Source organism: Phragmites australis, chromosome 3, assembly GCF_958298935.1.
Source record: "Phragmites australis chromosome 3, lpPhrAust1.1, whole genome shotgun sequence".
NCBI classification, from domain to species: domain Eukaryota; kingdom Viridiplantae; phylum Streptophyta; class Magnoliopsida; order Poales; family Poaceae; genus Phragmites; species Phragmites australis.
The window spans coordinates 2,972,313-2,999,009 of record NC_084923.1 but is presented as its reverse complement, the minus strand read 5'-3'; the positions used below and the strand labels follow the sequence as shown (position 1 = coordinate 2,999,009).

General features: G+C 40.9%; 1 protein-coding gene and 1 non-coding gene across 2 annotated transcripts; one reads left to right on the top strand and one right to left on the bottom strand.

Annotated features, from left to right (window-relative positions):
* Window positions 1-111: 111 nt before the first annotated feature.
* Window positions 112-26,697, bottom strand: LOC133911573 (protein PIR). The gene is made up of 30 exons (XM_062353867.1): window positions 26,420-26,697; window positions 25,445-25,517; window positions 25,168-25,232; window positions 24,115-24,192; window positions 23,373-23,492; window positions 23,198-23,268; window positions 22,519-22,611; window positions 21,886-21,955; window positions 21,195-21,259; window positions 20,460-20,655; window positions 20,164-20,315; window positions 19,867-19,960; window positions 19,333-19,548; window positions 18,212-18,423; window positions 12,008-12,155; window positions 9,573-9,741; window positions 9,262-9,338; window positions 8,279-8,449; window positions 7,828-7,904; window positions 7,579-7,681; window positions 6,437-6,556; window positions 6,162-6,305; window positions 5,653-5,802; window positions 5,036-5,179; window positions 4,767-4,854; window positions 4,147-4,274; window positions 3,118-3,322; window positions 2,549-2,721; window positions 1,847-2,068; window positions 112-454 (listed from the first exon to the last, which is right to left on the bottom strand). The coding sequence occupies exons 1-30, from the start codon at window positions 26,471-26,473 to the stop codon at window positions 260-262; spliced, it is 3,873 nt and encodes a 1,290-aa protein (XP_062209851.1). The 5' UTR covers window positions 26,474-26,697; the 3' UTR covers window positions 112-259.
* LOC133913914 (U6atac minor spliceosomal RNA) lies at window positions 3,814-3,933 on the top strand. The gene has a single exon (XR_009909149.1). It is a non-coding gene; the product is annotated as a U6atac minor spliceosomal RNA (small nuclear RNA).

Here is a 26,697-nt window from a genome sequence, read left to right as displayed (position 1 = left end):
GCACAGCTCCTCAACTATGTACGTCATGATTCAGTGAGATAAAATCTCGAATTTGGAAGTTAAACTTGCAAACTCAAGATCAAGTTTTCTTGAGACCAACGCAGGCCCTAATTTGGATATACAACAAGTACATTCTTTTATTCAAGTCCCAGGGTTAAAAACAAGTTCATGATTGTAACTACATAATATGCAAGTAGCTTACAGCAACGTAATATATGACCTCACATACAAAAGAGGAACACATCCACCTGGAAGCTTGTCAGGTGACTCTTTGTGGCAATGTCTCGAAAGCAGAAACAGTGTTCATAAACTTCATACGGTGAAGAGGTGCCCCGCTTGGCTTGATGGCACACGCAATCTTGTCCTCGAGGGGGCAACGCGCCCTCAACATGGAGAAAACGTGGTTATTCAGCCTCCTAGCCTTCCTCATCGCTTCAAGAATGCCCTCATAACCCTTCTCACAAACATCGTATGCAAAGCAATGAATTTCCGAATCAAAATGAAATGAAATATTTAATAAATATCCTATTTCAGACTAGGCACCGAAAGCTGGCAGATAAATTAATAATGTGATATACGACCTATTACATATGGGGCATATGTTGTGAAAAGTACTAGTTTTGGACACCTGTGAAACCAAGTGTAAAAGTATTTTTTTAAGTGAATTGCACAAAACTACAACTATTATATCATTAGTAGTACAAAACTACAACTATTATGCCTAGTAATATAAAACCATTTGTACACCAATTTCACAAATAGCTGTCGAAATTCACTGTTCACCAATACAAAAGTAAGTGAGCTTCTGTTTCTCAAAAAATCCTAGACTTTTTGTACGTGTTTCATAATCTATGTGCTACCTATTTTAATTGGATTCACCTAAAAAAACTTATGTAAAATTTAAAGTAAAATACTTCAAAAAAGCTACTTTTATAAATTATAACAATTGTTAGGGGCTCAAATATAAATAGAGCATTACAAAGTAACTCACTTATTCACCATATAACCTAGGATTCGAAATAATTTTAGAAATTAGTCCATCATATAAGAAGAATATTAGTGAATTTTTTCAGATTTTTAGGATTTTATTTGAGACCCTAATTATTAAAATTTTATTTGAGACCCTCACTTTTTTGAATAATTTTATTTTAAAATTTATATAGACTTTTTAGGTGAATCCTTGCACATTAATCATGGAACACGTAAAAAAGTTCTAAGATTTTTAGAGAAACAGAAGACTAACAGCTTTTGCATCGGCGAACAGTACCTATGAACAGTGAATTTTAACGACAGAGATAAAAGAAATCGGGTTATGTGTGAAATTGGTGTACAAAACTTGCAGTTTTGTATAAATAGGCATAAAATTTGTAGTTTTGTGTTACTAATGACATAACAATTGTAGTTTTGTGCAATTCATTTTTTTTTCTAAAAACAATATCAGGTAGTATATAGAAGGGCATGTTCCACACACATTCAAAGTTTTCAGGTTAAACTCAACAGCATTTGGAAGATATGAAAATACAATGCTTAATATCCATGCATAATTTGTCTTTTCCGTATCTTGCCAATGGAGATGAATTTACTTGCTTGTCCTCCCAACACCCTTTTTTTTCTTTGAGAAATTTTTAACACTTGCTTGGGACAAAGGCTTTGTTGTTGTTGAGAAATTTTAACACTCACACCTGGTTTTCGCAAAGGATATGCCCCCATTATCTATATCATGACCTCATGAAATAAAAAAAACATTAAAAATGAAATTAAATAGCTACAGAAACGTAGCAGGTCTAACCATCAGTAAGAATAATACAAAAGTTCCCAAAATAAGTACAATAAGAAATGATCTCACTTGTAAGATATTTGGACTTTTGGTCCTATCTGAAGATTGATAATGTGAAACCGTTGCACTTTCTACTTCTGCCACATTGAGAAATTGATAGGAGAAATCAAAAAGCTCGAAGTGCTGCTGCTGTCCCAGTAAGTACATGATCGTACAACCAGCCCATGCTACAGAATCACCCAACATTTCCTGTTTCTTTAAAGGATTGTTAAAGCTATCTTCTAAATAACTCTGGAGGGGAGGAAAAAAAACTGTTAATTCACATCACAGGGATGAAGTACTAAAAATTTAACACTCACTACTATAAAAGCTAAGTAGCCCTGAAGATACATCATATGCGGAAAAGAAGAACCACTAAATGGAAGAAGACTGGAGAGCAAGGTTGGTTCAATCAATGGATGGTGGAGGCGAAGAGTGTAAATAAAGATATCCAGTATCCTGAAAATTGCCCACACCAGCCTGCCCCCTAACTGTTCGGTGTTCAGTTAGTTAGCAAGTATTGTACTCCCCATGTCCACGAAGTGGACAAAAGGTTCCTTGGTGTCCTTAAGGCTAGAGAAAACAAGTCAAATAGGATGATTTCATCATGCCCTTTAATCAATCTACGATTCAAATAAACAATAATGAAAAAGAAATTTAGTTTTTTTAATGGGATATGCAGTAAGTAACTGGAAAGATATAATAGAACAAAATCTTATGGAGTTTACTTACATACTGAAGACCGCTAAAAATGCGGTAGAAGTCCTTTGAAGTGGTAATGTCGATAAAACCTGTCTTTGGAGTTGCGCTCCATTTGCTGTACTGTCTATCCAGGGCAGCACTTGTGAAAGCAAGTGCATACTCCAGCACACTCCCAGAGTTGAGATTTGATTTGTACAGTAGACCTGTTGAAAATTGTGTTATCCAAACTGGTAACAGGGTAAAACAGTAAAAAGAAAATCACAAGTTTGCACACTTCAAGGCTTCGCTTGGATGGCCAGGATGGTGGGATTTCAACCCAGTCCATATGGATCTTAGGTTTTCCACAACGATTAGGCTGGGATCCCATCCATTCCGAACGCATCCAAGTAAGGCCTAACTAAGCACAATTGGTACCATTTAAGGTAACAAAAAAAAAAAAAAAAACCAATGCCATTTACAGCCGAGATGGTCATTCCATACCAAACCTACAATCTGGAAGGCAAGGGCCCACGAATAATTATCAACTTTTCTGAAAGTTTCACAATCAACACATAAATATCACTGGAAAACACAACACAGTAAGTTATCTCTGCACTTACTGGCAGTTTCAGCTTGCTTTGACATGACAAGAAACGTAGATGGATTTGGGCATGCAGGGCTTGATGCGATGGCATTGGTGGCAGCACTTAGAAGTGTGGTAAATGGAGTATTATCAGAGTAGGCATGCTTCACTTGCCCATCATTTCCTGGAACCAGTCCCAGCCATGGAGCTGACTGCATGAACTGTGTAGTGTCGATTTGTCTCTATTGGAGAAAAATCCGTACATGTAAGTAAGATAAAGAGAATGCATTATAACAATACAGTATGTGAAGGGCAGAAAAAAGTGTCTGGGACAAGGAAAAAAAATCCATAACTGAAAGGCTGCAGCTTAAGTATATACAAAATATACAGACCAAGACAAACATCATAAAGGCCAGCAGAATGGACAAATAACATTAACATGTGCAACAGTTCTAGCAGCACTGAAGGGAGCACGGCATGAACTTGTCCCAGAGAAATCTTTCTGCTCCTGGCCATGAAGCAAGCTTCCCCATAAAATAAAAAATGACTAAGTAACATGCTGCCTTTCTACTTTTTCTTAAATGGGAACAGAAGGATAAAACCCCCACTGAAACAATTATATTCATAAGAGAATAGTAAAGAAAAGGATTCAAAGGATCCAGAGCCTCTAACTCATACCAGATAAAAATGAAATATAAATACAGGATATATTAAGCAATAAAAGAACATGGCTGAAACAGAAGAAATGAGAGACTGTTGGCATCTCCATGACAGGGATGGAAACAGCATTTTGGACTGTCGCACAGCACAACGCAGTTAAGGCTACCCACTTCAGAGGATCTGACATTTGTACTCGATGTCCTCATGTGCATAGATGAAGGGAACTTTAGAGGTGCTCTCAATAGGTGTACGGCAAAATTGTGTCACTTCTCTAAAAAGGTACTGTTCAACTGCTATTAAAGTACCCCCAAAAGTTCACAAGACAGCAGAAAAAGCAGAGTACCAGACCACAAGTTGAAATATCTAAGAATCTAATGTAGTTTTCTGTGAACATACATATGCTTACCAAAACAATGTCCAAAATGCTCATCCAATACAAAGCACTTCCAATTTCCTTAAGGTCATGAAGAACTTCAGTTTTCACCTCCGATTTTGCTTCCCATGTTAAAATTTCATGAATTATCTTCTGGCAACCTACAGTAAAGGCAGCATACAATTCATTCTTCTTAGAACTAAAATGAGAGATGTTTCAGTGGCTTGGAACTACTACATGCTGGAGGAAGTACTAAGTACACTGGAAATTTAAGGATATTTGGCTACACAACCATGCCGGCTGAGCCTAGGCTAATAGCGTCCTATCAAAAACTAACATGAATCGTATGCTGGTTAAATTAGAACCTACAACCATAGCTAATAGCCTAGCACAGAGCACCAAATTGCCAGCAATAAAAAATATGCTACTTAGATAGCTCTGTTCTGGAGTGGAGATGCTCATGACTAGTACATGACCGAAAATGGAAATTCTGCAAACACATAGTTTCCCTTGTAAAATAAACAAAACTAGAAAGGGTTGATTACAAAAAATGAGGGCAATAAATGATTTGTACTACATTAGCGGGAGCCAGAAACAAACAACCCATTCACACTGGGATTTAGAACCATGATTGCTACCAGCTAACATGTTACCTGCTATACCACCATCAAATGAAAGAAGTCCAATAGATTTTGGCAATGCTTCTTGCAGTGCAGTTATTTTTGGCACCATACCTGTTACCTGAGAAGGAAGAAAAAACATTAGTTCTTTAGTAGATTTAATCTTTTTCTAAGTCTGCCTCCTTCGATTTTGTTATCAGATGAAAAGATGTCACACTTGTTCATCCACTAAGTTGCATTTAGGGTGTTGGGATATTGTGCCTTCAGGTGCATGATACAATACAGTACTCCTTACCACTCACCTTACTTGATATATGATCCAGTAAAGCACGGATGATTGCAGGTAATGATCTGGAACCAAGAAGTTTAACTACTGCGAACATATGAGGGACTCCAAAAAAGTCACGGTACAACCCAGCAAGACCCTGGTATGCCATGGTCAAATCCTACAAAGAAAATGAGAGGACGCAGTAGTACGAATTACGGTCTCCTGTGTAAAAATTCCTAGTAAAAAGGGAAGACATAGTAAAGTCCAGGATGCATATTATAATATCTTGCAATTTATCATATATTAATATCCAAATATAATGTAAAAATTATCAGTTTCTAAAAAAAAAATAGAATTGGCTCTGCTCATTAGTCCATAACAATAATACCATTTTCCCATCAAAACTTCATGTTATACAACTCCTAAACTTGGAAGCATGATTTTCCAATTTATATCATGTGCGGTTAAGCATTTCTGTGCACTGAGCATTATAGAAGTACTTGTGCACCCAAGGAATAGATCCCCAAGAGCAGCATTAGTGTATAAGGATTGATCGATGATATGTTCTGTTGATTGTTACATTACCAAGACTTAGAATTCATGTGTTGACAACTGTGGTGGCAACCTGCCGATTTAATAACAGATGCTTACATGTGATCCGCAATAGAAGTAGGGCTTCCCAGTAGAAGCACTTAATCTCTGAGAAGAGTGATGAGTTCCTTTAATGGATCGAACAAACCGTTGTGTGGTATTACATAGGATGAAATTGGGCAAGAAATCTGTCTGCATCTCACTCCATATCTGGTAGACCAGAAAATGTATCAAATTAGAATAATTTTTAATTTGATGAAATAGTAAATTTTGCAGGAATAAGCACAAAAATGAATATCATAATGCAACACAACTATTTGTAGTGTGATTTCCAAAGAAGATTTTGTTAGATATTTGTTTCTCTTTTACAAGTTATTGCCCACGAACAATACATCATCCACTAGTTGCACAACAACCATCAATTTAGTAATTTTCCTGCCAACCAAAGAAAATACAAGCTAATACAAGCACATTATAGATCATGGCCACCATACATTGCAAGATCAAACATTATTGCATGTGTTTTGCATTGATCGAAAGCATGAAAAGAACATGATAGGGTCCACAACCTGAGAAGAGATGCGACTTGAATAAGAAACCAGCGAAAGATTCTCTTGCATCTCGCTAAACATAAGAGAGTAAGAATCCAATTCAAGAAATCTTGATATCGATTGGTGTGTAAGCTCCAAAATATCCAACAGTTGTTGCAGTTCCTAATTTGAAAAGACAATGCGAGAGATTTTAAAAATGGAAAAATTACTGACCAGAACCAACGTGTAGATTGCTTAAGAAAACTAAGTAGAGTAAACCGGAGACTCTATAAATTAAAGTAAAACAATCTTACCACAACACCACATAGGTCTCCATTTTCAAAGCGTTCAAGTAGAAAATCAATATTTTCCCGGAACATTTTGTTCATTCTCTGAGTAATTAGGCTTCTTAGGTCAATGGTCCTCCCTAAAACCTGAGATGTAAAATGAAATCCTTCAGTAATAATGCAACAAACTAAAGGAAAAAATTGTTATAAACCTTCCTAGAAGGATATTGTATAGATTTAAAAGTAAGAAAACAAATTGAGCTTATAACCAAATAAATTTGTGTCCTTGACTCAAATAATAAAGAAAGGAACCATATGTTTGCTACTGGTTTCGAGGCTGCAGCAAAGCTACTAAGAGTAATTAAAAGCTCAAAACTTAGGCTGAAGCTTGATGCAATGGTCCAAATATAAAATGCACAACATAAGCATGATACAAGAATTTAAAGTATGACATTGAACAAGAGTACCCTTGGCACTAGTATCCTTGTGCAGTATCAATCTCATGGATGGGCACTGCCAGTTTCGAAACACAATTTTGGAAACAGAAGAAATGTTATTGTTGCACTCAGAATATAAAAGAGTAATGCAACTACGCAATCTGATATTCAGAAGCATATCAACCGACTAGGTTTACAGGATCCTGAACTCTTGGAAAAACTACATATGATTCCTCCAAAAACAGGAGCAAATTTATTCTTGATTAAAAAATACTGAAAGGCCTCAACATAAATCATCGGGATAATTTTGTTTTTGCCATTAAGTCGATCCCTAATGTTGCTTATGCCATCCATTTTATCACCTTTCGGTTTCTCCACTTGCTTCTCACATGCTTGTTTGCTTTTTCATTTTTGCCATTTTTTACCTAATGCCATCAGTTAATGGCATTTTCAACTTACAGAATACAAGTCCAATGGGTGTGAATAGCAATGATATATACTTAGGGTGATCCTTTTGCCACTAATGGAGGATTTACTGCTTTTAATGATCAATTTTTTGTGCTTTCCATGTTAACGGTCAAACTGACAGTAGCAAAAACAAACAAGCACCTAAACGGAAGAGTGGCAAAAACGATAGGTGATAAAAAAGGATGGCAGAAAAAAACTAAGAGTCGGCTTAATAGCAAAAACAAAATTATCCCCTGAACCATATCATATGAGCTGAGCCCTTACCATTACTCTTCTTAACTTGAAAATTGCATCAAATCGCAAAGGTTTGACAAAGTACTTGTCACCATCATCACATGCATATGTAAATGAACTATCAAGAAGAGTACTGCATATGGAGGAGAAAGATCAGTTGAAAAGACATTTCGAGTCAATCAGTTTGTTATTCAAATTTCTTGGTCAATTTTTTATAATATTAAAATACAACTCATTTCTGTATATACAAACAAATAGAACAGACGAAAAGGTAAATACCTTGCTGCACAGCTCTTGTAATACGTAAAGATGATCTCATTAAGCTTCTGAGCAAGAAGATCGAAACATAGATCAACCTACAAGTCAGTGCACAAGTAATACAGGTAAGATGCTTACAAATGCAAAAGAACAAAATTTCAGTTGTATCACTGCGGGTACTTCCAAGCCATACCAACACCTAGCTTTCTTCGCTATCCAAGATGGTGTTTTATATGCAACTAGACTAACCATGTGGGACTTAAACCACCACTACCAGCCCAAACATGGACCGAATTGGGTTCTGGATACTACATAGCCAAGTGGACAAATATTGTTCAAATCAATTGTGTATGTTCAGCAAGAAAGCTACAATAACTAAGAACACAGTCAAGAGGGAGAATATATCTGGCACCTACCAAAATATGCCAGTGAGGAAATGGAAAGGACAAGTGGAAAAATAGTAATTGCCTACCTCAGCTTCAATTTCATCATAAAGAAATCTCTGCTTGAGACAAGTTAGGGCATGTTGAGCAGAGTCATTGTAAAGGTCAAACGGTATCAAAATGCTTTCAAGAAGACCAGCATCTTGTGATTCAATGACATGGTCCGCCAGCATCCACGGGAGCGAGCATTCAATTGGAAACTGTCACCAAGGCATAAATTACATTTAGCCAACATTATAGTTTACAATAAGCTGCATAAACAAAAAACCTTTGATTGATAATTTGGCTAGTTGCAATGTTTAGATGAGCAAGATTGAGCATGTGAAGTTAAAATTGGATTAAACCACTGTTTACTAATTATATAAATTATTTAATTGTATTGGGATCTGGGCTAGTGTTATTCTCGAAAAGCAAAACAGAACACAGAAAACAGAAAACACTCCACAACTGAAATGAGGGCTCTATTAGCAAAGATAAATACAAGAAAAATACCACCACTTTGGCGCCGATAGGAACGAAAAGATCAATGCATTCTCATTTCTAATGAACAGTTTTACTAGGACAATTAGCATTGTGATAAACGAGGACTAAAGTTCACTTAAAACATTTTTTATTCAATGAAGGAAGATCAAAACAAGGATATATGTCACGACTCTTATTTGTGTGATACAATGAAGATAAAAAACGCAAAAGGTGTTACATGAATTTGACATAATGTGTATTAGAATCTTAGCGTTGACCATTCTGTACCTCTTCACAACTGTTACTTGGTTTTAAGTTTTAACCCAACTTAAATGAAAAGTCCGATCACGAAGCAAACAGAACAAACATGAATTGAAGAATAAAGTTGAGGATGAAACAACAAAAGGAAGAGTAAATTTGCTACTGAGAGATGATTCTACAATCAGGTAATTCGGAAACTTTAAACCTAAATTACATCCAAATTCTCACTAATAGTTCCTCTCATCTAGAATTTTATTACACTTCACTAAGGAATACAAAAATGCTCCACCTGAATTACACGGGAAGATTCCAGGTAAAATTCTCTGAACCAAAGAAACCCAAGATCAGTTAGCGCACCAATAGTCGCTGCATGTGCCCACAAAAAGTAGCAGTTAATTGCATTCTCCAAAGAAACAAAGATTAACAAACAGTAAATATGAATTTCTAAAATTTAGTTCGCTGATTTTAGAGTAATGAAACAAATGGTTAGTTGAATATTTCCCCAAGAGTAAATTATGAAAATGTATGAAATGTACTAGGAAACTCTAAGCACACGCGAATTGCTATTTCTAAGTTGACACAGCATAAAGGCAAAGGCACCTGTGTAATCCAGAATATGCAAGAAGAAACTGAGCTTGTAGAAAAATGTCTCTAATTGTTTAAGATCTTCCACAGGTATGCCAGAGCCGCTATTCCCAAATAATCCTCCAGGTTTTCTCAGATTACCACCAGATACAAGCTCACAGATAAGAAATTGCAAACAATGAATCTGTAAAAATATTGGTAAGAACAATAATAGTTAAGTCAGCAGTACAGTGAACAGAAGATATTCTAACTAGAATACAGAAGTGAAACGAAAGTTACAGCATAATGTATTGTGAAATAAAAGAACTAAATAAAAACTTTACAGTTTGTTATACTCATGAGATTCTCACCAATTCTCCAGTTATTTGTTAAAATGTACTACTTTACTATAAAAATACAGGGTGCAGTTTTTTCATGAACCACGGAAACATACATGGTTCTAAAGTGTGAAAATAATGTACATTTTTTATACTTTTTTTGTGAGTGCAAAAGCATGTACATCGATTGAATTTGACAGTTAAGTAAAGAGAGTTTTCCAAAACAACCGAAGTCTATAATCTGAAAAGACATGGTATGCTCTTATATCCTTCTGTAGTAGCATGTACATCGATTGAATTTGACAGTTAAGTAAAGAGAGTTTTCCAAAACAACCGAAGTCTATAATCTGAAAAGACACGGTATGTTTTTGGTGAAGCATCGGGGCTGGTCACAAACATCAGTAAGTGCTCAGTTACTCCAATTCATTGTCAAGAACAGGATATTGAGACAGTGCTACCATCCATCCCTTGCAAGGTGCAGGATTTCCCTTGTAAATATCTTGGCTTGCCACTGTCCATTAAGAAGCTTTCGAAGGCTGATTCCTATGCATTAATTGATAAGATTGCTGATAAATTGCCGGGGTGGAAAGCGGCTATGATGCACCCTGCTGGGAGAGCCACTCTAGTCCGGGCAGTGCTCACTGCCATACCTATCTACCAGCTCATTGCTCTGGATTTTCCGAAGTGGGTTATCAAGGCAATCGACAAGATACCGAGAGCTTTCTTGTGGAAAGGTCGCAAAGAGGTTAATGGAGGCCACTGTCTCATCGCTTGGGGCCGTGTTAAAAGGCCAATTGATCTCGGAGGTCTTGGGATTCATGATCTGGAAGTTCTTGGTTGGGCTTTGAGAATGAGGTGGTTGCGGTTCAAAAAAACCAAACCGGATTGTTCTTGGGCCAATCTTGACTTTCAAGTGCATCCTAATTCTCTGGCTCTGTTCTCCATCTCGGTGACCTCCATTGTGGGCGATGGGAGCAGCACCTTCTTCTAGTGTGACCGATGGTTGCATGGCAGAACCCTTGCTGATCTTGCTCCATCCTTGTGTGCTCTAGTGCCAAGGAGAATTGTTAGAAGAACGGTTCAGGAAGCATTGAAAAACAATGCTTGGATCCGTGACATTAGGGGTGGGCTGCAGGTGACACCTTTGCTGGAATTCCTTCAGCTTTGGGATATTTTAGTGGGTGTTGAGCTCTCTCCCAGTTTGGATGATAAACACATCTGGACACCTTCTTCTTCGGACGAGTTCACAACCAGATCAGCCTACCGCCGTTTCTTCGTAGGGGCAGTCGAGTTTGAACCTTGGAAAGAGATCTGGAAAACTTGGGCTCCACCTTGCTGCAAATTCTTCTTGTGGTTGGCCTCTTTAAATCGATGTTGGACTGCTGACCGGCTGGCCCATCGTCGTCTAGATCATCCTGACCATTGTCCCCTCTGTGACCAAGAGGATGAAAATGTGCAGCACTTGCTCACAGCATGTGTGTTTGCAAGGGAGGTTTGGTTCTCGGTGCTATCTATGGTTGGCCTGCAGCAGCAAACACCAGGACCTGAGGACCAAGTGTTCATTGTATGGTGGCGCCAATCGCTACAACATGTTCCCAGGCAACATAGCAAGGGGTTTAACTCGATGATCATTTTGGTTGCATGGTGGTTATGGAAGCATAGAAATAGATGTGTGTTTGAGGGCGCATCACCTAGTGTTAGCATCATCTTACAAGATATTTGAGATGAAGCTAAGCTATGGTGTTTGGCAGGAGCCAAAGGTCTTAGTGGTTTGTGGCCGTGAGTTTTGGTTGTTTGGTCGTAGTTTGTTCTCCCGGTGTGTTTTCTCTTGTAGCTAGGGAAGCCCTGTTGGGCGTTTGTGTGTGGGTGTTTTGAGTCGTCTTTGTCTCCTCATCTTCTTAATATAATGATACGCAGTTCTCCTACGTGTTCGATAAAATTTTTATACTACTGAAATCAATACAGCAATAATGGCGTTTATTGAAATTATTGCCACCTAGGACCCTACAAGCTTGAAATCTAGGATTGTATTATCATTGGACCATGTAAGAACGTGAACGTTGCCAGGCAGTGCAGGGGCTAAGAAGAACATAATTCGATAGATCGTTGCCTATTTGAAAACATTAATAAAACCTGTGCAGCTGTTGGTGCAACTGGTCTTGGGTAAAATGTGTTTTGTCTCATTTCCTCTGTTTCTTGGTGTAGCGAGTGCTGCTCCGGGTCTGCCTTGCTAGTGTTGGCCATCCAATCTGCCGAGAGGGTTCGCATATCAGAGAGAATCCTGAAAGAATAACAAAGCAAAATGAGCAAAACTTTTAATGTTTTCCAAACCCATTCTCAAAACTTTAGGAGTGTAATGTCACACAATTCCAGTTCAGATACTGTCAATCACAAAAATATATTGTCAGTGTATAGAATAAATGAGTTCCCTGTCAAGGGGAGACCGCACAAGGGAGTGCCAGCTAGCGGTAGATATTTTTTCAAAGACTGACCCTATTGCGCGACTAGGCAAGGTTCTCGTGACCAGCCCCTGGTCGCGGAGATAAGTCCTACGACCTCACTGGTCGCAGGGTAGATATTTCATCTTAACCTATCAAGTCATGTTAAATGCTATCTACTCAAATGTTTTCCTTCCCCAGGCACCCCCTCTAGTGAACGAAGTATTGGTCGACACAGATGGGCAGTGTCCCATCCTGTAGCATTAAATGCTATGAGATGGCGTTACAGACAGGCGTGGCACCGCACTGCAGATAGGACGGTGCCGCGAGCGGGCATACGGCGTGGGGCGATGGGACAGGACAGGCCAGTCAACCAGTGTAGGGTCTGCATACCTACCTTAGCTAGAGGTAGTTGGTTTCGTCAGGATTAGACCGGTCATATTGTTGGCACAATCTGTTTATATATACGCCACTTCTGCTATATAAATAGGGAAGGACCGGACTTGTAGGATGAGGAACACATCTGTAAACAGTTTCATACTATCCATAAAAGAATACGCAGGACGTAGGACTGTTATCCCACGAGAGACTTGAACCTGAATAACCCTGGTGTTCTTGAGTCACACACACACTGAACACGTCGATCATGCACCCATCGTCTGGTATACCCCGAAAGTATTGTCAAGAATTAACTCTCGACAGTTGGCGCGCTAGGTAGGAGGGCGCGTTTTCACGTTTCGGTAAGTGCTGATAACTTGATTGGGCTACTTATAGTTGGATCCACGACAACCGTTGAGTCTCGCTCCAAGGACTCTGGTCGCTGTGAGGTGTTCGTCATGGGGTACGACCTAGATGAGCCCAGTGTGCTCCAAGGATGGGACACCGAATCGGAGTCCGAATGCTCCGAGACTTAACGTGAAGTTTGCATGGTAGACCATGCAGCAGAAGGCAGTGGAGGCCCTCATGCTCCAGGTATTGTCAATGAGCCCTAGGCCTTGCGCAGAGGGAAACCAGCTCGGCACCGAACAGGGAGACGCTCCGATACAGCCCTAGCAACTACAAAACTGTTCAGAGGAACTCCCGCATAAGGCGCAGTCTGTGGCAGCGTTGTCACCTAGGTTGTCACACCATGTGGGCGCTCCGCGCTTGACAGCTTGACTACGAGGACATGACACCCGCACTGAATCTACAAACCGTGCGAATGCTTCTTAGCCACCCACTGGTAGCAGTACCAGAGAGTTCGCCAGTAGCCCCTGGCTACACGACCTCGCCCTCCTGGTTGAGACCGCCCGACGCCAAACCGTGGCGACAAACGCCACGTCCGTCGCAAGGGTTGGTGAAGGTCATGATCACCAAGACTCGCAGTAGGCCCCATGACAGGAAAGATCACGTACTCCCTCCACAACAGGAAATGCTCGGAGACCCCCGTCACATAGGATAGCCAACCCATCGACCTGCGCGACTCTCTTCGCCAAAGCAACCTTCGTGGCGTGATCTAGGGTCAGAGGGCTGACCGAGAATAGGGAGATCACACTCGGCATGAGCTAGAAAAGGACAAGCAGCTCTAGCACTCACTTCCCCTCGCATGGAGACGTTGGATTCCTCCAACCCATCGCCCGGGCCGGGACACTGTCGTCTCTCTCCCCGAGCACGTGCCGCCGCCCATCAGCGAGCGATCCCCCGTTACGGGATGGGTTGCAAGCCCTATCCTCCCGACTCCGAGAAGTGCGTTGGTCGGACAAGTTCCGACAGGTCCTAGTTGAAAAATATGACGAATCGACCAATCCCGAGGAGTTCCTATAGATCTATACCACCATGGTGCAGGCTGTGGGAGGCCACGGGAAAGTCATGACCAACTATTCCCCGACCGCCTTGACCGGCTCAGCCCGGTCTTGGGTTATGAACCACCCTCGCGGGTCGGTTTACTCCTGGGAGGACTTGTGCGACCAGTTTATCGCCAACTTCCAGGGGACTTACGCCCGGCTAGGTGTCGAGGATGACCTGTATCAGGTCAGGTAGCGACAAGGCGAGTCGCTACGAGACTTCATCCGGCGTTTCACCGAACGTTGGAATACCATTCTAAGGATCACGGGTGAATACGTGGTCATAGCCTTCCGGAGGGGGGTCAAAGACCAGAAGATGGTCGAGAAGCTGGCCGCCAAGGAAGTCCGAAGCACTACTGAGCTCGAAAAGCTCGCCGACAAGTGTGCGCATGCCGCCGAGGCTCGGGAGCGTTAGATCAACGCAAAGCCACGGTCGCCATCCAACCGGCCCACCTCTTACAAGGGGGTCAGAGAAAGAAAAAAAGAACAAACGCAAGACAAGACCACCCAACGTCATGAACGTCGAGCAGACCGGCCAACCGCGTCGGTGCTTCGAGAAAAAAGATGAAGGAAGGGCCGAGGCTACTGCCTGATACACCGTACCGACGCCCACGACCTGACTGAATGCAAGGTCGTGCGGGACATCATTGACAAGGAGCTTGGGGAGTGCAGGCCCAGACACGACAACGATAGTGAGGACGGGGCCAACCCTGACCAGTCGGCGCTGAGTTTCCAACAGGCTAGTCACATAGTCCACCATATCTTTGAGGGTGTCGCAACGTATTCCTCGAACAGGAAGTACAAGTCGGTGGTCCGTGACGTGTAGGCAACCACTGCAGGCCCAAGCCCGCGCCTAAAGTGGTCGGAGGTCGACCACCCCGTGTAGGTCAAACGCCATGACCGCTACCCCATCGTGGTCGAACCAACGGTGCAGAACATCCGTCAGGGTCGCGTACTAGTCAATGGAGAGAGCTCTATCAACATCCTCTTCACCGACGCGCTGGACGCCCTGCATATTCCAAGGAGCACGTTGAAACCCTCTCATCCGTTCTTCAGAATCACCCCGACTCCTCAGCAAAAACCATTGGGGCAAATGACGTCACTTTCAGTTCGCCGAATAACTTCAGAACCGAAAAGGTCCTATTCGATGTGGCAGACTTCGGGCCGCTTACAATGCGATCCTAGGGCGACCAGCGATGACCCAGTTTATGACCGTCGCCCACTACGCTTACTAAGTCATCAAGATTCCTAGTCCGATGGGAGCCATCACTGTCATCGGCAACGTAAAGACGACCATGCATTGCGACAAGAGGAGTCTCGACATGGTCGAGCTAACTCCTGTGTCGTAGCCCGAGAACGCCGAGCCCAGTGGTCGCCCGGTAAAGGTCCACGTTGCCACCAGTCCAAACAATTGGCTCAAGGCCGTTTGTCTCGATGACTCCGACTCATCCAGAACGATTCAGATTGGGGCCAGCCTAGACCGCAAATAGGAATTCGCGCTCATCACTTTCCTCCGGACAAACGCGGACGTCTTTTTGTGGAATTCGTCCAATATGCTCGAAATCCCTAGAGACGTGATCGAGCACAAATTGTCGGTACAACCTGACGCACGACCAGTAAAACAAAAGGCACATCGGTTTGCACCCGACCGAAAATAAGTACTTCGTGAGGAGATCGACAAGCTCTTGGAAGCAGACTTCATCCGAGAGGTCCAGTACCCTGAGTGGCTGGCTAACGCAATCATAGTTCGGAAACACAATGGTAAGTGGAGGATGTGTGTCGACTTTACCTACCTCAACAAGGCGAGCCCAAAGGATCTCTTCCCTCTACTCCGGATCGACCAACTTGTTGACTCAACCGTCGACAGCGATCTTCTTCTTCTTAGATGCCCATTTGAGGTACCACCAGATTAGCATGTATAGAGAAGATGAGGAGAAGATTGCTTTTGTAACACACTTTGGGGTCTTTTGCTATGTCAAAATTTCTTTTGGTTTCAAAAGCGTCGGTGCCACTTACCAGCGTTGTATTCAACTCATTCTTCGATCACAGCTTGGTAGAAACGTCGAGGCATATGTTGATGATATGGTCGTCAAGAGTAGGACCAGGGATGACCTGGTCGCGGATCTACAAGAAACGTTCGACAATATTCAGAAGTACCGCATGAAGTTGAACCCGGAGAAGTACACGTTTGGAGTCCTATCAAGGAAATTGCTCGGGTTCCTCGTATCTAGTTAAGGAATAGAGGCAAATCCTGACAAGTTAGAGCCATCGATCAGATGAGATCCCCGATCAGGTTAAAGGAAATCCAGAAACTAACAGGATGTATGATGGCTTTGAGCAGGTTCATCTCAAGGCTAGGGGAGAAGGGTATGCCGCTCTTCAAACTAATGAAGAAAAGCGACCACTTCTTATGGACGCCAGAAGCAAAAACGGTCTTCCAGGATCTCAAAAGGTACCTCTCGTCCCTTCCTGTACTAACCGTTGCTCGAATAGACGGGGAGCTCTTGCTCTATGCTGCAGCTACTCCCACAGGTTGCGAGCGGAACCCTGATCATCGAACGAGAAGGTCTTCAGCGAACAGTGTACTTCATCAGTTAGGTCCTATACGACGCAAAGGCTCGGTATCCGTAGGCCTCAGAAGCTACTATACGCCGTGTTGATGGCCTCCCACAAGCTCAAACACTACTTTCAATCCCACAAAATCAAGGTAATCTTCTCACTCCCGATTAGAGAAATTCTCCACAATAGGGATGCAGCAGGAAGAACAGCAAAGTGGACAGTACAGCTTGGGGAGTTCGGTATTCAGTTCGTCTCCCGAACTGCTATCAAGTCCCAAGCGTTGGTCAATTTTGTGACCGAGTGGTTATCCTTTGAGCCTGAGCAGGAACAGTGACCAGAGGTAGATGAGCACTGGACCATACACTTTGATGGGTCGTTTACGCTTAAGGGAACAGGGGCTGGAGTGGTCCCAACATCACCGACCGACGATATTCTCAGGTGTGTAGTTCAATTATGTTTTCCAGCTCCTAACAATATTGCGAAATATGAGGTCCTCTTGTCCAGAATGCCAGCTGCTTCCGCGCTTGGGATAAAAAGTCTATTAGCAATAGGTAACTCGCTACTGGTCGTGAACCAATGCAAAAGGAATTTCAATGCTCTGATCCGACAATGACAGCATACCTCTCCGAAGTGAGAAAGATGGAGCGACGCTTTATCGGTTTTGAGGTTAGACATGTGCCTCGCAAGGACAACTTCCTAGCGGATGAGCTGGCCCGTCTAACTTCTCACGAAAATATGCTGGTTGGAGTCTTTGAAGAAAGACACGACCATCCACTGCGGTCTCAGACCAAGGTGAAGGAGATGCTCCGCTTGTAAACAGAACACCAGAGGCAACACCATTTGAGGCAACGCCTCCTTTGATGCTGTCGAACTCGGGTGCCTATCATGTGGTCGTCCTACTTGATTAGGGTACGACCTGGATGGATTAAATCTTGGACTACCTTCAGAATCAAGGAGTCCCTAACGATGATACGTTAGCAGAAAAGATCACACGGTGAGCCCGTAGATACTCTCTAGTAGAGGGACGCCTTTGCAGTAGAGGGAGCAACGACCTTTTACCGAGGGAGCAGGGCAAGCTGATCGACCAGTGTAGGGTCTACATACCTACCCTAGCTAGGGGTAGTTGGTTTCATCAAAGTTAGACCGATCATGTTGTTGGCACGATCTGTTTATATGTACACCACCCTTGCTATATAAATAGGGGAGGACCAGACTTGTAGGAAGAGAGGAACACATTTGTAAAAAGTTTCATATTATTCATAAAAGAATACACAAGATGTATGGCTGTATCCCATAGCAAGCCTGAACTTGGATAGCAATGTTGTTCTTGAGTTTATACACACACTGAACACGTCAATCACACACCCATCGTCCGGTATACCCCGGAAGTATTGTCAAAGATTAACTCTCGGCATATAAAAAACAGAGAACCAAAACCTTCTGAACCTATTCGAACTGTGGATAGTAAATATATGCCAATTAAACAAAAGGATGGTTGAGAGAGACAGACAAGTTACCGAGAAAGGTCCTTCTTCTTTCTAAATGTTGTACGAAGCATTGTATCTAGTTTATCCTGTACAAAATCTTGGACCTCCATATGTATTGTTTCCCATAAAGCTTCAGATACTAAGGTATCACAATGTTGCATCATCAATCCAATGCTCTTTATGTAACCAATTAATTCAAGCAGAGCCCTTCGTTCTTCTGCAGTATAGTTCCAGCGTACTACCTGCATTGCAATAAGCAATATACATCAAGTCATGAACACAAGTGAAAAACTCATATTGTTGTTATAAGTTTTGAAGTTATGAAGGAACACTTTAACATGACACCAAAAACAAATCAAGAAAAAAAGAAAATAGCACAACATTAATGGATTTCTAATACAACAACTGCTGCTTCAAGATGCATGCTCAAATAACAAAGCCTACATTGAAATGGAGTAAGCTATAAGCAACAGAGAGAGAGAAAAATTAAGATGCCATGAGGGGTAAATCAAAGTCCAAGCACAACATTAAGAGGGCTATCAAAGAAAAAAATTAATTCATGCACATAACTCCCGAGGTTCATAAAATTTGTTGAGGCCTAAAGTATGTTCCGAAAGGGAGAGAAACACTTATATTGCGATAAAAAGAACTAAAAGGATTGAAAGATAGCAAATAGAGGAGAAGGATTTCTTTCTTGAATCATAATGGAATGCTATCCCTTTATAGGGATGGGTTGACTTGACCCTCGATAAATAATCTCTAAATTTAGGAAACTTACCTCTAATACATGGAATATATCTACAAGGTAACAAACCCAATAAACAAGGAAACTAATCACTATGAATCTAATTTCCAGTTAGAACTACACTGGTGGGTCCCACATGTGAACAGTAGGGGTGCTACGGTGCCTCCAAGCTACAATTGACTATAAGGAAAGGGAATGCGTTAGCGCACCATTGTTTTCCTTACAAAAGTTTTCCACTTAAACATCCTTAAACAAGCAGTAATGTAAAGAGATTGAAGTGTTTTACATAAAAAGACAAGCATATGCATTTCAGGAAATTAAGGGAATGAAAGCTTCAATAGACAATAAAGGAACACTAGTCATTGTAAAAAAAAATGAGAACTGCTTGCAGTAAAGAGGGGAAGACCTTTTCATAGTCAAAACATGTCGTGGAGTTTTGTTGAGAATCTGAAATAGGAGGTTCTTTACAGGGGCGAGAGAATTTCCAAGCACATTGTTCCCATATCCTGCCAGTCCAACGACTAAGAAGCTGGAAGCCTTCCACGACAATATCATACATGTTCCCTTTAATATCTCTAGACCAGTCATTATCTGCACCATCTGATGACTTCAATATTATCATCTGAAAGAACAGATCAATGTCAAAGCATGCAACAGGGCACCAAAGAAAAATAAGCGTCAATATCTCAGAGTTAAATGAAACAATTTACAGCTTCTGTTCCCTTTTAGGGACTCAATGAATATGGTACATCACAAATACATGTTTCGTCAACCTAAAGGTAGAGAGTTCAGTTGGAAGGAATGTTTGGAACACTGTTCAGACAGTGATTACTATTCATCGGGACAGTGATCATGATGGTTCATGAGGTATCAATTACGCAGTTATTTCAGAAAAGACTAATGAAGTAATGGAATGAAAACTTTACATGCTTAATTTCACCTGATTCATAGCAGAGGCAAAACGTATAGAGAAGTCATCATGCTCAGCTCTGATAGTTCCCATGTGATTCAAAATCAAGTAATGCCTCTGATAAGTGGTTTAGTTAAGGAATTTCAATCATGCCATGACCTGCCATACACAGATTTAGTTCATTCTGATTGTGCTATTTTCCATGCTCTAACAAAATTTCATTTGAATTTATGTAAAAACCAACATTTGTTTGAATCTATTTGTGAAAACATGTTTAGAAAACTCAGCAGAAAGGATTTCAAAAAAAAAACTTAGCAGAAAGGATATTCTTGTAGCTCTCGAGGAGGAATTTCATGAGGAGCCGGAAGAGTAAGGAGACGAGTTTGACTGGAAAAATTTTGAAAATATGATGACAATTCCTTCAACATTGCAGCAGGAGAGAGATGCAGATCGGGAAATGCCGGAATAACTGGGTCATTCTGCAAAAAAATAATTAAGATCAATAGTTAAGTTAAAAGTGTGAAATATGACCTAAATAGCATAATCAGGCAAACACCAACACCAACTCCAAACATTCTAATAATAAATAGATTAAGTAGATATCTACAAGGAGACGATCAAACCTTAAAAATGTTGAGAAGACGATTTATCTTCACCCTCTTATAAAGCGACTCGCTCTCCTTCTCTGATGAGGTTGCTAAAACAACCAAAACAGGGAGAACACGAAGTAGGGTATGACGCTCAGGAAAAAGAAGAGCAAAGTCCAACTCCAATGACTCCACACAAAATACTATAAGGACCTGTAGAATATCCTCAACACTATTGTTTTAAGTTAAGAAAATCAATACCAGATGGACAAATAAAGTGAAACAACTACGGACAAGAACTCTAATTTGTTTCAGCATAACAGGTACATAGCAGCATGCAGATTCAATAATCATCTGAAATTTTACAAGACTACCATCAGCTACTCAGGCTGTTCAGGTGCAAGGCACAATGTATGACTTTTGTGTGCAGATTTGTGGCATCGACGTCTAAACGAAGTTGTTCAAATAAGTAAGCTTTCAGGAACAATTTCAAGCGCAGAATAGTGTTGCTACATTCTCATCATGCTCCCAACAAAAATAGCATACTTACCTTCAGTCAATCATATAAAGTTGCTTATACTCTTAACTACAGCAGGAAAACTTACAAGAGACAAAATCTTTGTAGTAAACGTATCAAACTTTATCAATTTTGAAATTGCATTTTTCCCCCTACTAATTGCAAAAAAAATTGTCTGAAACAACTCATGTAGAAATGTAGAATGTTTATAACAAACAAACATTCGTGATACTCAAACAAAGAAAGCGGGATACGTATTTGTCCGAAACATCTCAGCGTGCAAATTTAATAAGATGGCCCATCTGGTGCTCAGAAAAATCTGCAAAAGCGAGCAAGAAATCAAGTTAAAAAATAAAAATGCATAGATATCAGATACCACGATAAAACTTACGTATGCCAAACGATTCAATGGGAGGTATTTGTTTCCAAGTCCATTTCCATATTGGAAGTGTTTTTTTCTATAAGTATTTTTATAAAATTGATTATTCTACTAAAGATACTGCAGAAACACACAATCCATTAGATGGATCAGTGAACACTAGCATCAACTACACTGTCAAGAGAAAAAATATCCCACTGCAGTCCTGTAATCTATGTTCGTATATCATATTCCTATAAATTCTACTGTTTTGCTTCCTGTCTTATAACATGGATTACTTGTTGAGCTTAATGCAATGGAACTTTGTAGAAGTACACTGAGAAGGAAAATAGTGTATAAGGTTCTTGCGTCCCCACTCATGCATGTAATCAGTGACTAGGGATCGATCAATCGGATGCAACCGAGCCATACATAAAGAATTGGAAAAGCGTTATCGTATTTGTTTGGCATACTGGTGTAGAAGAGGGGAAATTGGTTCATAAAAAGGATGCAGAAATAACCAGGACGAATTTAAAAGTTCCAAGATAACAAGAAGCTATAATAAAGAGATATGACAAACCAGCAACCTGAAGATCATCCAGCTCTTCTCTCATGGTGTCAGTATCCTGCCACTGGGTGCTTACTTGAGTAAATGTTCTGCATGAAAATATAAGCAAAGATCAATTATCACTGCATCTATGAAGATATGGATTAACAATCAAACATGGATGTACTCTATAATCCATAAATCATAAGAAAATAGGATTTACCATAAAAATATCTAGATGTTGATACATGTTCATACTCGGTACTAGTTGGGAGTTTCTTCAATATTGAGCAAATATTTTTACTTATACAAACAATTATTGTCATGGCAACTTGAGGAGATACACTGAATACTACTACATACAAACATCAGATCACACTGCAGGAACAAAAATATGGAAAAATGAGCATGACATTCTTTAGTTGAAGTATGGTAGTTTATGACCAAAACCAAATTAAAGCGGAATGTGGAATACAGCTATACTTTTGACACTAAAAATTACCCTACCAACAAAGGAAAAAAATTGTATCGAGGCATGAAAAATTGAAAACCAACTTCATACATAACTATTGAATAACGAGGTAGTCAACTGGCAGTCAGCAAATTTTAGAGCATCCACTCATATCTGTCACTCTGCAATAGATGCTCTAAAAGAAAAGGCGTGACCATATACCTTTTGTACCATGAAAAATCATTAGGTATACTCGCTTTTGCATTCTTAAGATGATCAAGCTGCAGTAGGACATCAAGCAACTTCAGCATAGACCTGCATTGAAATCACATAAGCGACATCAAGATAAAATCATACATATCATTATCAACTTACAAAAGAAAAGGTCAAACCATGTGCTGAATTAGAACACAAAAGGCATGACCTTAACAATTCTGCCCTGAAGAATAGAGTGTATAATGATTAATGAATATAGGTGAATATAGGTTAGTGGGATAGCAGGATACTGAGTCGCGCTGATAATGTGAAGAGAGGCAGGGGTCAACCAAACCTAACATGGGAGGAGTGTATAAAGAGAGACCAGAAGGGATGTAATATCCCCAAAGAACTATCCACAGATAGAAGTGTGTGGAAGTTAGCAATCCACAGATAGATACCGTTATTACTTTTATTTTTTACTATTACTAGTACTTTTATTATCATTATTGTTTTCTCATCATCTTTTTAGTTGGATCTTGTGGATTTCATCTCTAATCTACCCCAACTTGCTTGGGACAAAGGCTGTTGCTGTTGAATATAGGTGAATATAGGTTAGCTTAGAAGCTATGTATCCCTGTACAGTCTAAGATAATATCTCAAAAAGAAAGATGCTAAGAAACAGTCACCGGGAGAAAGAACAAACCAAAAATGAGTGATTGTGGGTCCATTAACCAGTCTCTCTGGCCTAGAAAATCTCTGCATGTCAGCTGCCAGCTGCACCAGATGACAAAACAGTGTGAAACTCAACAAGAGGTGCTGCCAGAAGTGCCTTCTGAAGAGCCAAGTATCTTGAAGAAATCAAACACTCTGGAGCTTACCTTCGAAGCAGCAGATGCTTGCCATCTCTGAATTTCACGTAAACGACTCATTTCCAAGTCAAGAACTTGATAGGTTTCCAGATACAAGTCTGCTTGGTTATGCTTCATTGAATCAGGCAGCTGCATTCAAGGTTTTATAATCTATTATTCTCAAGACCATAGAAACTGATAGGGAATTATGTGCTTCATGTTGGAGAATTTATGCATCTCTGGGGGAACTAGATACCAGATAAATCGTTTGCCGCCAACATTAGAGATAATGAAAAAATAATATATGTTCTGAAATAAGCTTAGTTATAAAGAAGAAATATTTAGCTCCAACACTGACAAAATGACACTTAAGCAGAATAATAAACTCAGATCAGGACCAGTGAACCACCTCATGGAGGATGTGATTCGATCAACAAATATAAAACTGATAGAAGGTCACCCAGATCTTGATTGATTAACATGAAAAGGTGGGAAAATAGAGTAGTTGTGTGCAAGTAGAATAACTTCACAAATTAATTACAGAAAACCGGTACTGGGATAAGAGAATCACAGCAAAAAAAAAAAGGGATGAAAACATTGTTTACTCCCATTACAAGAAATCGTGGCATGCAAGTGTCATATTAATATGCTGCGGAATTGGAAGGAAACAAGGCATGACAAGAAGTATCTTTACATAATCAACAGTATAATGGCATAATGCAACAATAATTCAGGCATAATTCATGACCAGATAAAGTTAACTAAGGCTAACCTGAGGTAGTGCTTTTACACAGCTACGGTATGTGTACAACAAAGATGCCATTTCTTTTCCTTCTTGAATCAGCGTATTCTGCAATTCATTTTTCATCCAAAAGACAGTGGAAGAAAGGAAGTAAGGATATTTCATTTAATGCAAGATGAAAAGGTGTCATTACATGAAGCAGGAGGAATAAAGATTAAAAGAGAGAAAAGGAATGTGCATATGCCTTATAGACTTCATGAAATGAGTAAAGCAGTGAGCAGCGACAAAATCAACATACACAGTCCTTTCCAGGCATATTTTTGTTCCTTCAAATGATCAAACTTTTTTTTCACAGAATAGGGACCATTTGGAATGCAGGACTTTCACAGGAGTGAATGCTATTCCTGCAGGAACGGGAAAATAATTCCCACATTCCATATTTCATCAAAGGCACTTGCTAACCATTTATACAGCATATTTGCAGCAAGCGTAGTTCTGAGACCCAGATAAACTTAAAATTCTCGATGATAACAGAGAATAAAAGGTGCAATCAGTGTCATACTAGTGGCACTAAACTTGTTGAATTGTGGTGACATGTTGCTGGTAGATAGTGGTGACAAGAAGCAGGTATGATGGAAATTTGTCAGAAATCATGATAAAAACCAAGGGCAGATAGTATATAATATACACTAGCCCATATATTCACAAGGAATTGATTATAATGATGGCGATCATGGAAGGAAGTTTGTGTCTGCATGCTTGGGTGCAAGTTCATGAATGTATCCCTGTTATATGCTCTAGCGGGGGGAGGAGGCAATCCAAAATGGAAATGAAAGTGGTTTTCTCAGGGAGGGCCATCTTCAGGGTGTCTTGGGTAGGCAGCAGGAGCATAGACTACAATGAGTCGATGACTTTCCTCCTTGATTAACAGTTCATAATTCATCTAGACCAGCAGCAGCACATTTATCAGTTCACAAGGACATCTCTTAAAGATGTCAGTTCCCAAATCGGACCAAAACAGCTATGGATATAGAAGCAAAGAGGATGCGCATGCAATCGCAGAGAAAATAAGGAACTACATACCAGCTGGTTGATTGCTTTTGTATCTTCTCCTAATGATAGACGATAAGCAGCAACATCGCTGTACTCTGAACATGAAATTACAAATTTCAGATGACAATGGGGCAGTAAGAAATTGTGGCACAACTCGCATAACATTTCTCTAAGCTTAGCACGAGGAAAATAAATCTAGTGTGCTGTTTGGTTTCATCAGCTTATCAGGCATCACCATGACAACTATGTAGAATAATATACTTGAATCCAACAGTGTGAAAGGCATTATTATGTATATGTCACATACCAATAGGACTGTTAGTTGCATATCTTTCACTTGACAGGAGCACAGCTAATCCCTGCACATCCGGTTGCTCATCCTGAAATTTGAAATGTAGCTAATAAATTTGAAAGCTGAATCCAGTGAGCGCACGCTTGTGTGTGTGGGTGGGTGGGGCCATGGGGACATAGGATACATTTATCAGGTCAGAAAATGTGTGACCAAACAGTAACTACAAGTGTACAAGTGGGCATGACCCACTCCAGAACCATCAAATCAAACTTCTCCATAACACAATTCAAACCACTGGAAAGTGGAAACCTGAGGCTCCATATTTTCCAATAATGCAAACAGACACCACCGTACTAAAGAATACACCTAATAGCTGCTCAGATTGACAATGAGCTCGACAACAGCCAGAGTTGTCAGGTGTCACATCTCTCTGTAACATCTCTACATTTCAACTAAATAGTGCGCTGAAAGTAAATCATCCGCATCTGACATTTCAACTATGGCTGGACATTAAACATAATTAGCAAAAATTTAAGAGTGATGCCCCCTTTTTTTCCTCACAACACCTCCACGGTATGATTAGAGCTAAGAAAGTGCAACAATGCACAACACTCCTGCTGGGGACTAGAACCGAGCATACCAATCAGAAACCGAATTCCAGTGATCCAACTATCCCCACATATTCACATGAGCGACCACCAGGCACTCCTCCGCATTCCAACTCGGACTTTGCAATAACCCAATTGTGACACCCAAATCCCTAGATTCGCACTTTGCCTAGCGTTCTGGACTTTGAACGCAAGCATACAAACAAACGCTTAAACTACCCGCGCAAATCCGCAGCGCGGGAAGTCGAGAACCGAAATCCCCACGGCTGGAGGATACGCGCAAGCGCTGCAATCCGCGTAGGGTTTCCGAGGGCGCGCAGATCGGGCGCGAAACAGAGATGGGGAGGGAACGGGTGTGCGAGGAGGGGCCGGGCGTGCGTACCTCAAGGGAGAAGGTGGAGAGGGCGGCGATGGCTTCCTCGACGGGGATGGCCATGTCGCCCGTGCCGGCGCCACCGCAGCAGAGGCCCGAGGCGCCGCGGAGGAGGAGGAGACGCGGGCGAGGCGGTAGTGGCGGAGTAGTTGGGACTTGGGACTTCGGGAGTAGGAGCGAGGTGGTGGTACAGAGAGACGAGCTCGTGCAGGGAAAGGAGATGCAACAACTCGTACTGTCCCGTGAGCTGTGGCAAGGTTGTGGGGACCCTGGACGGTGGGATCGAG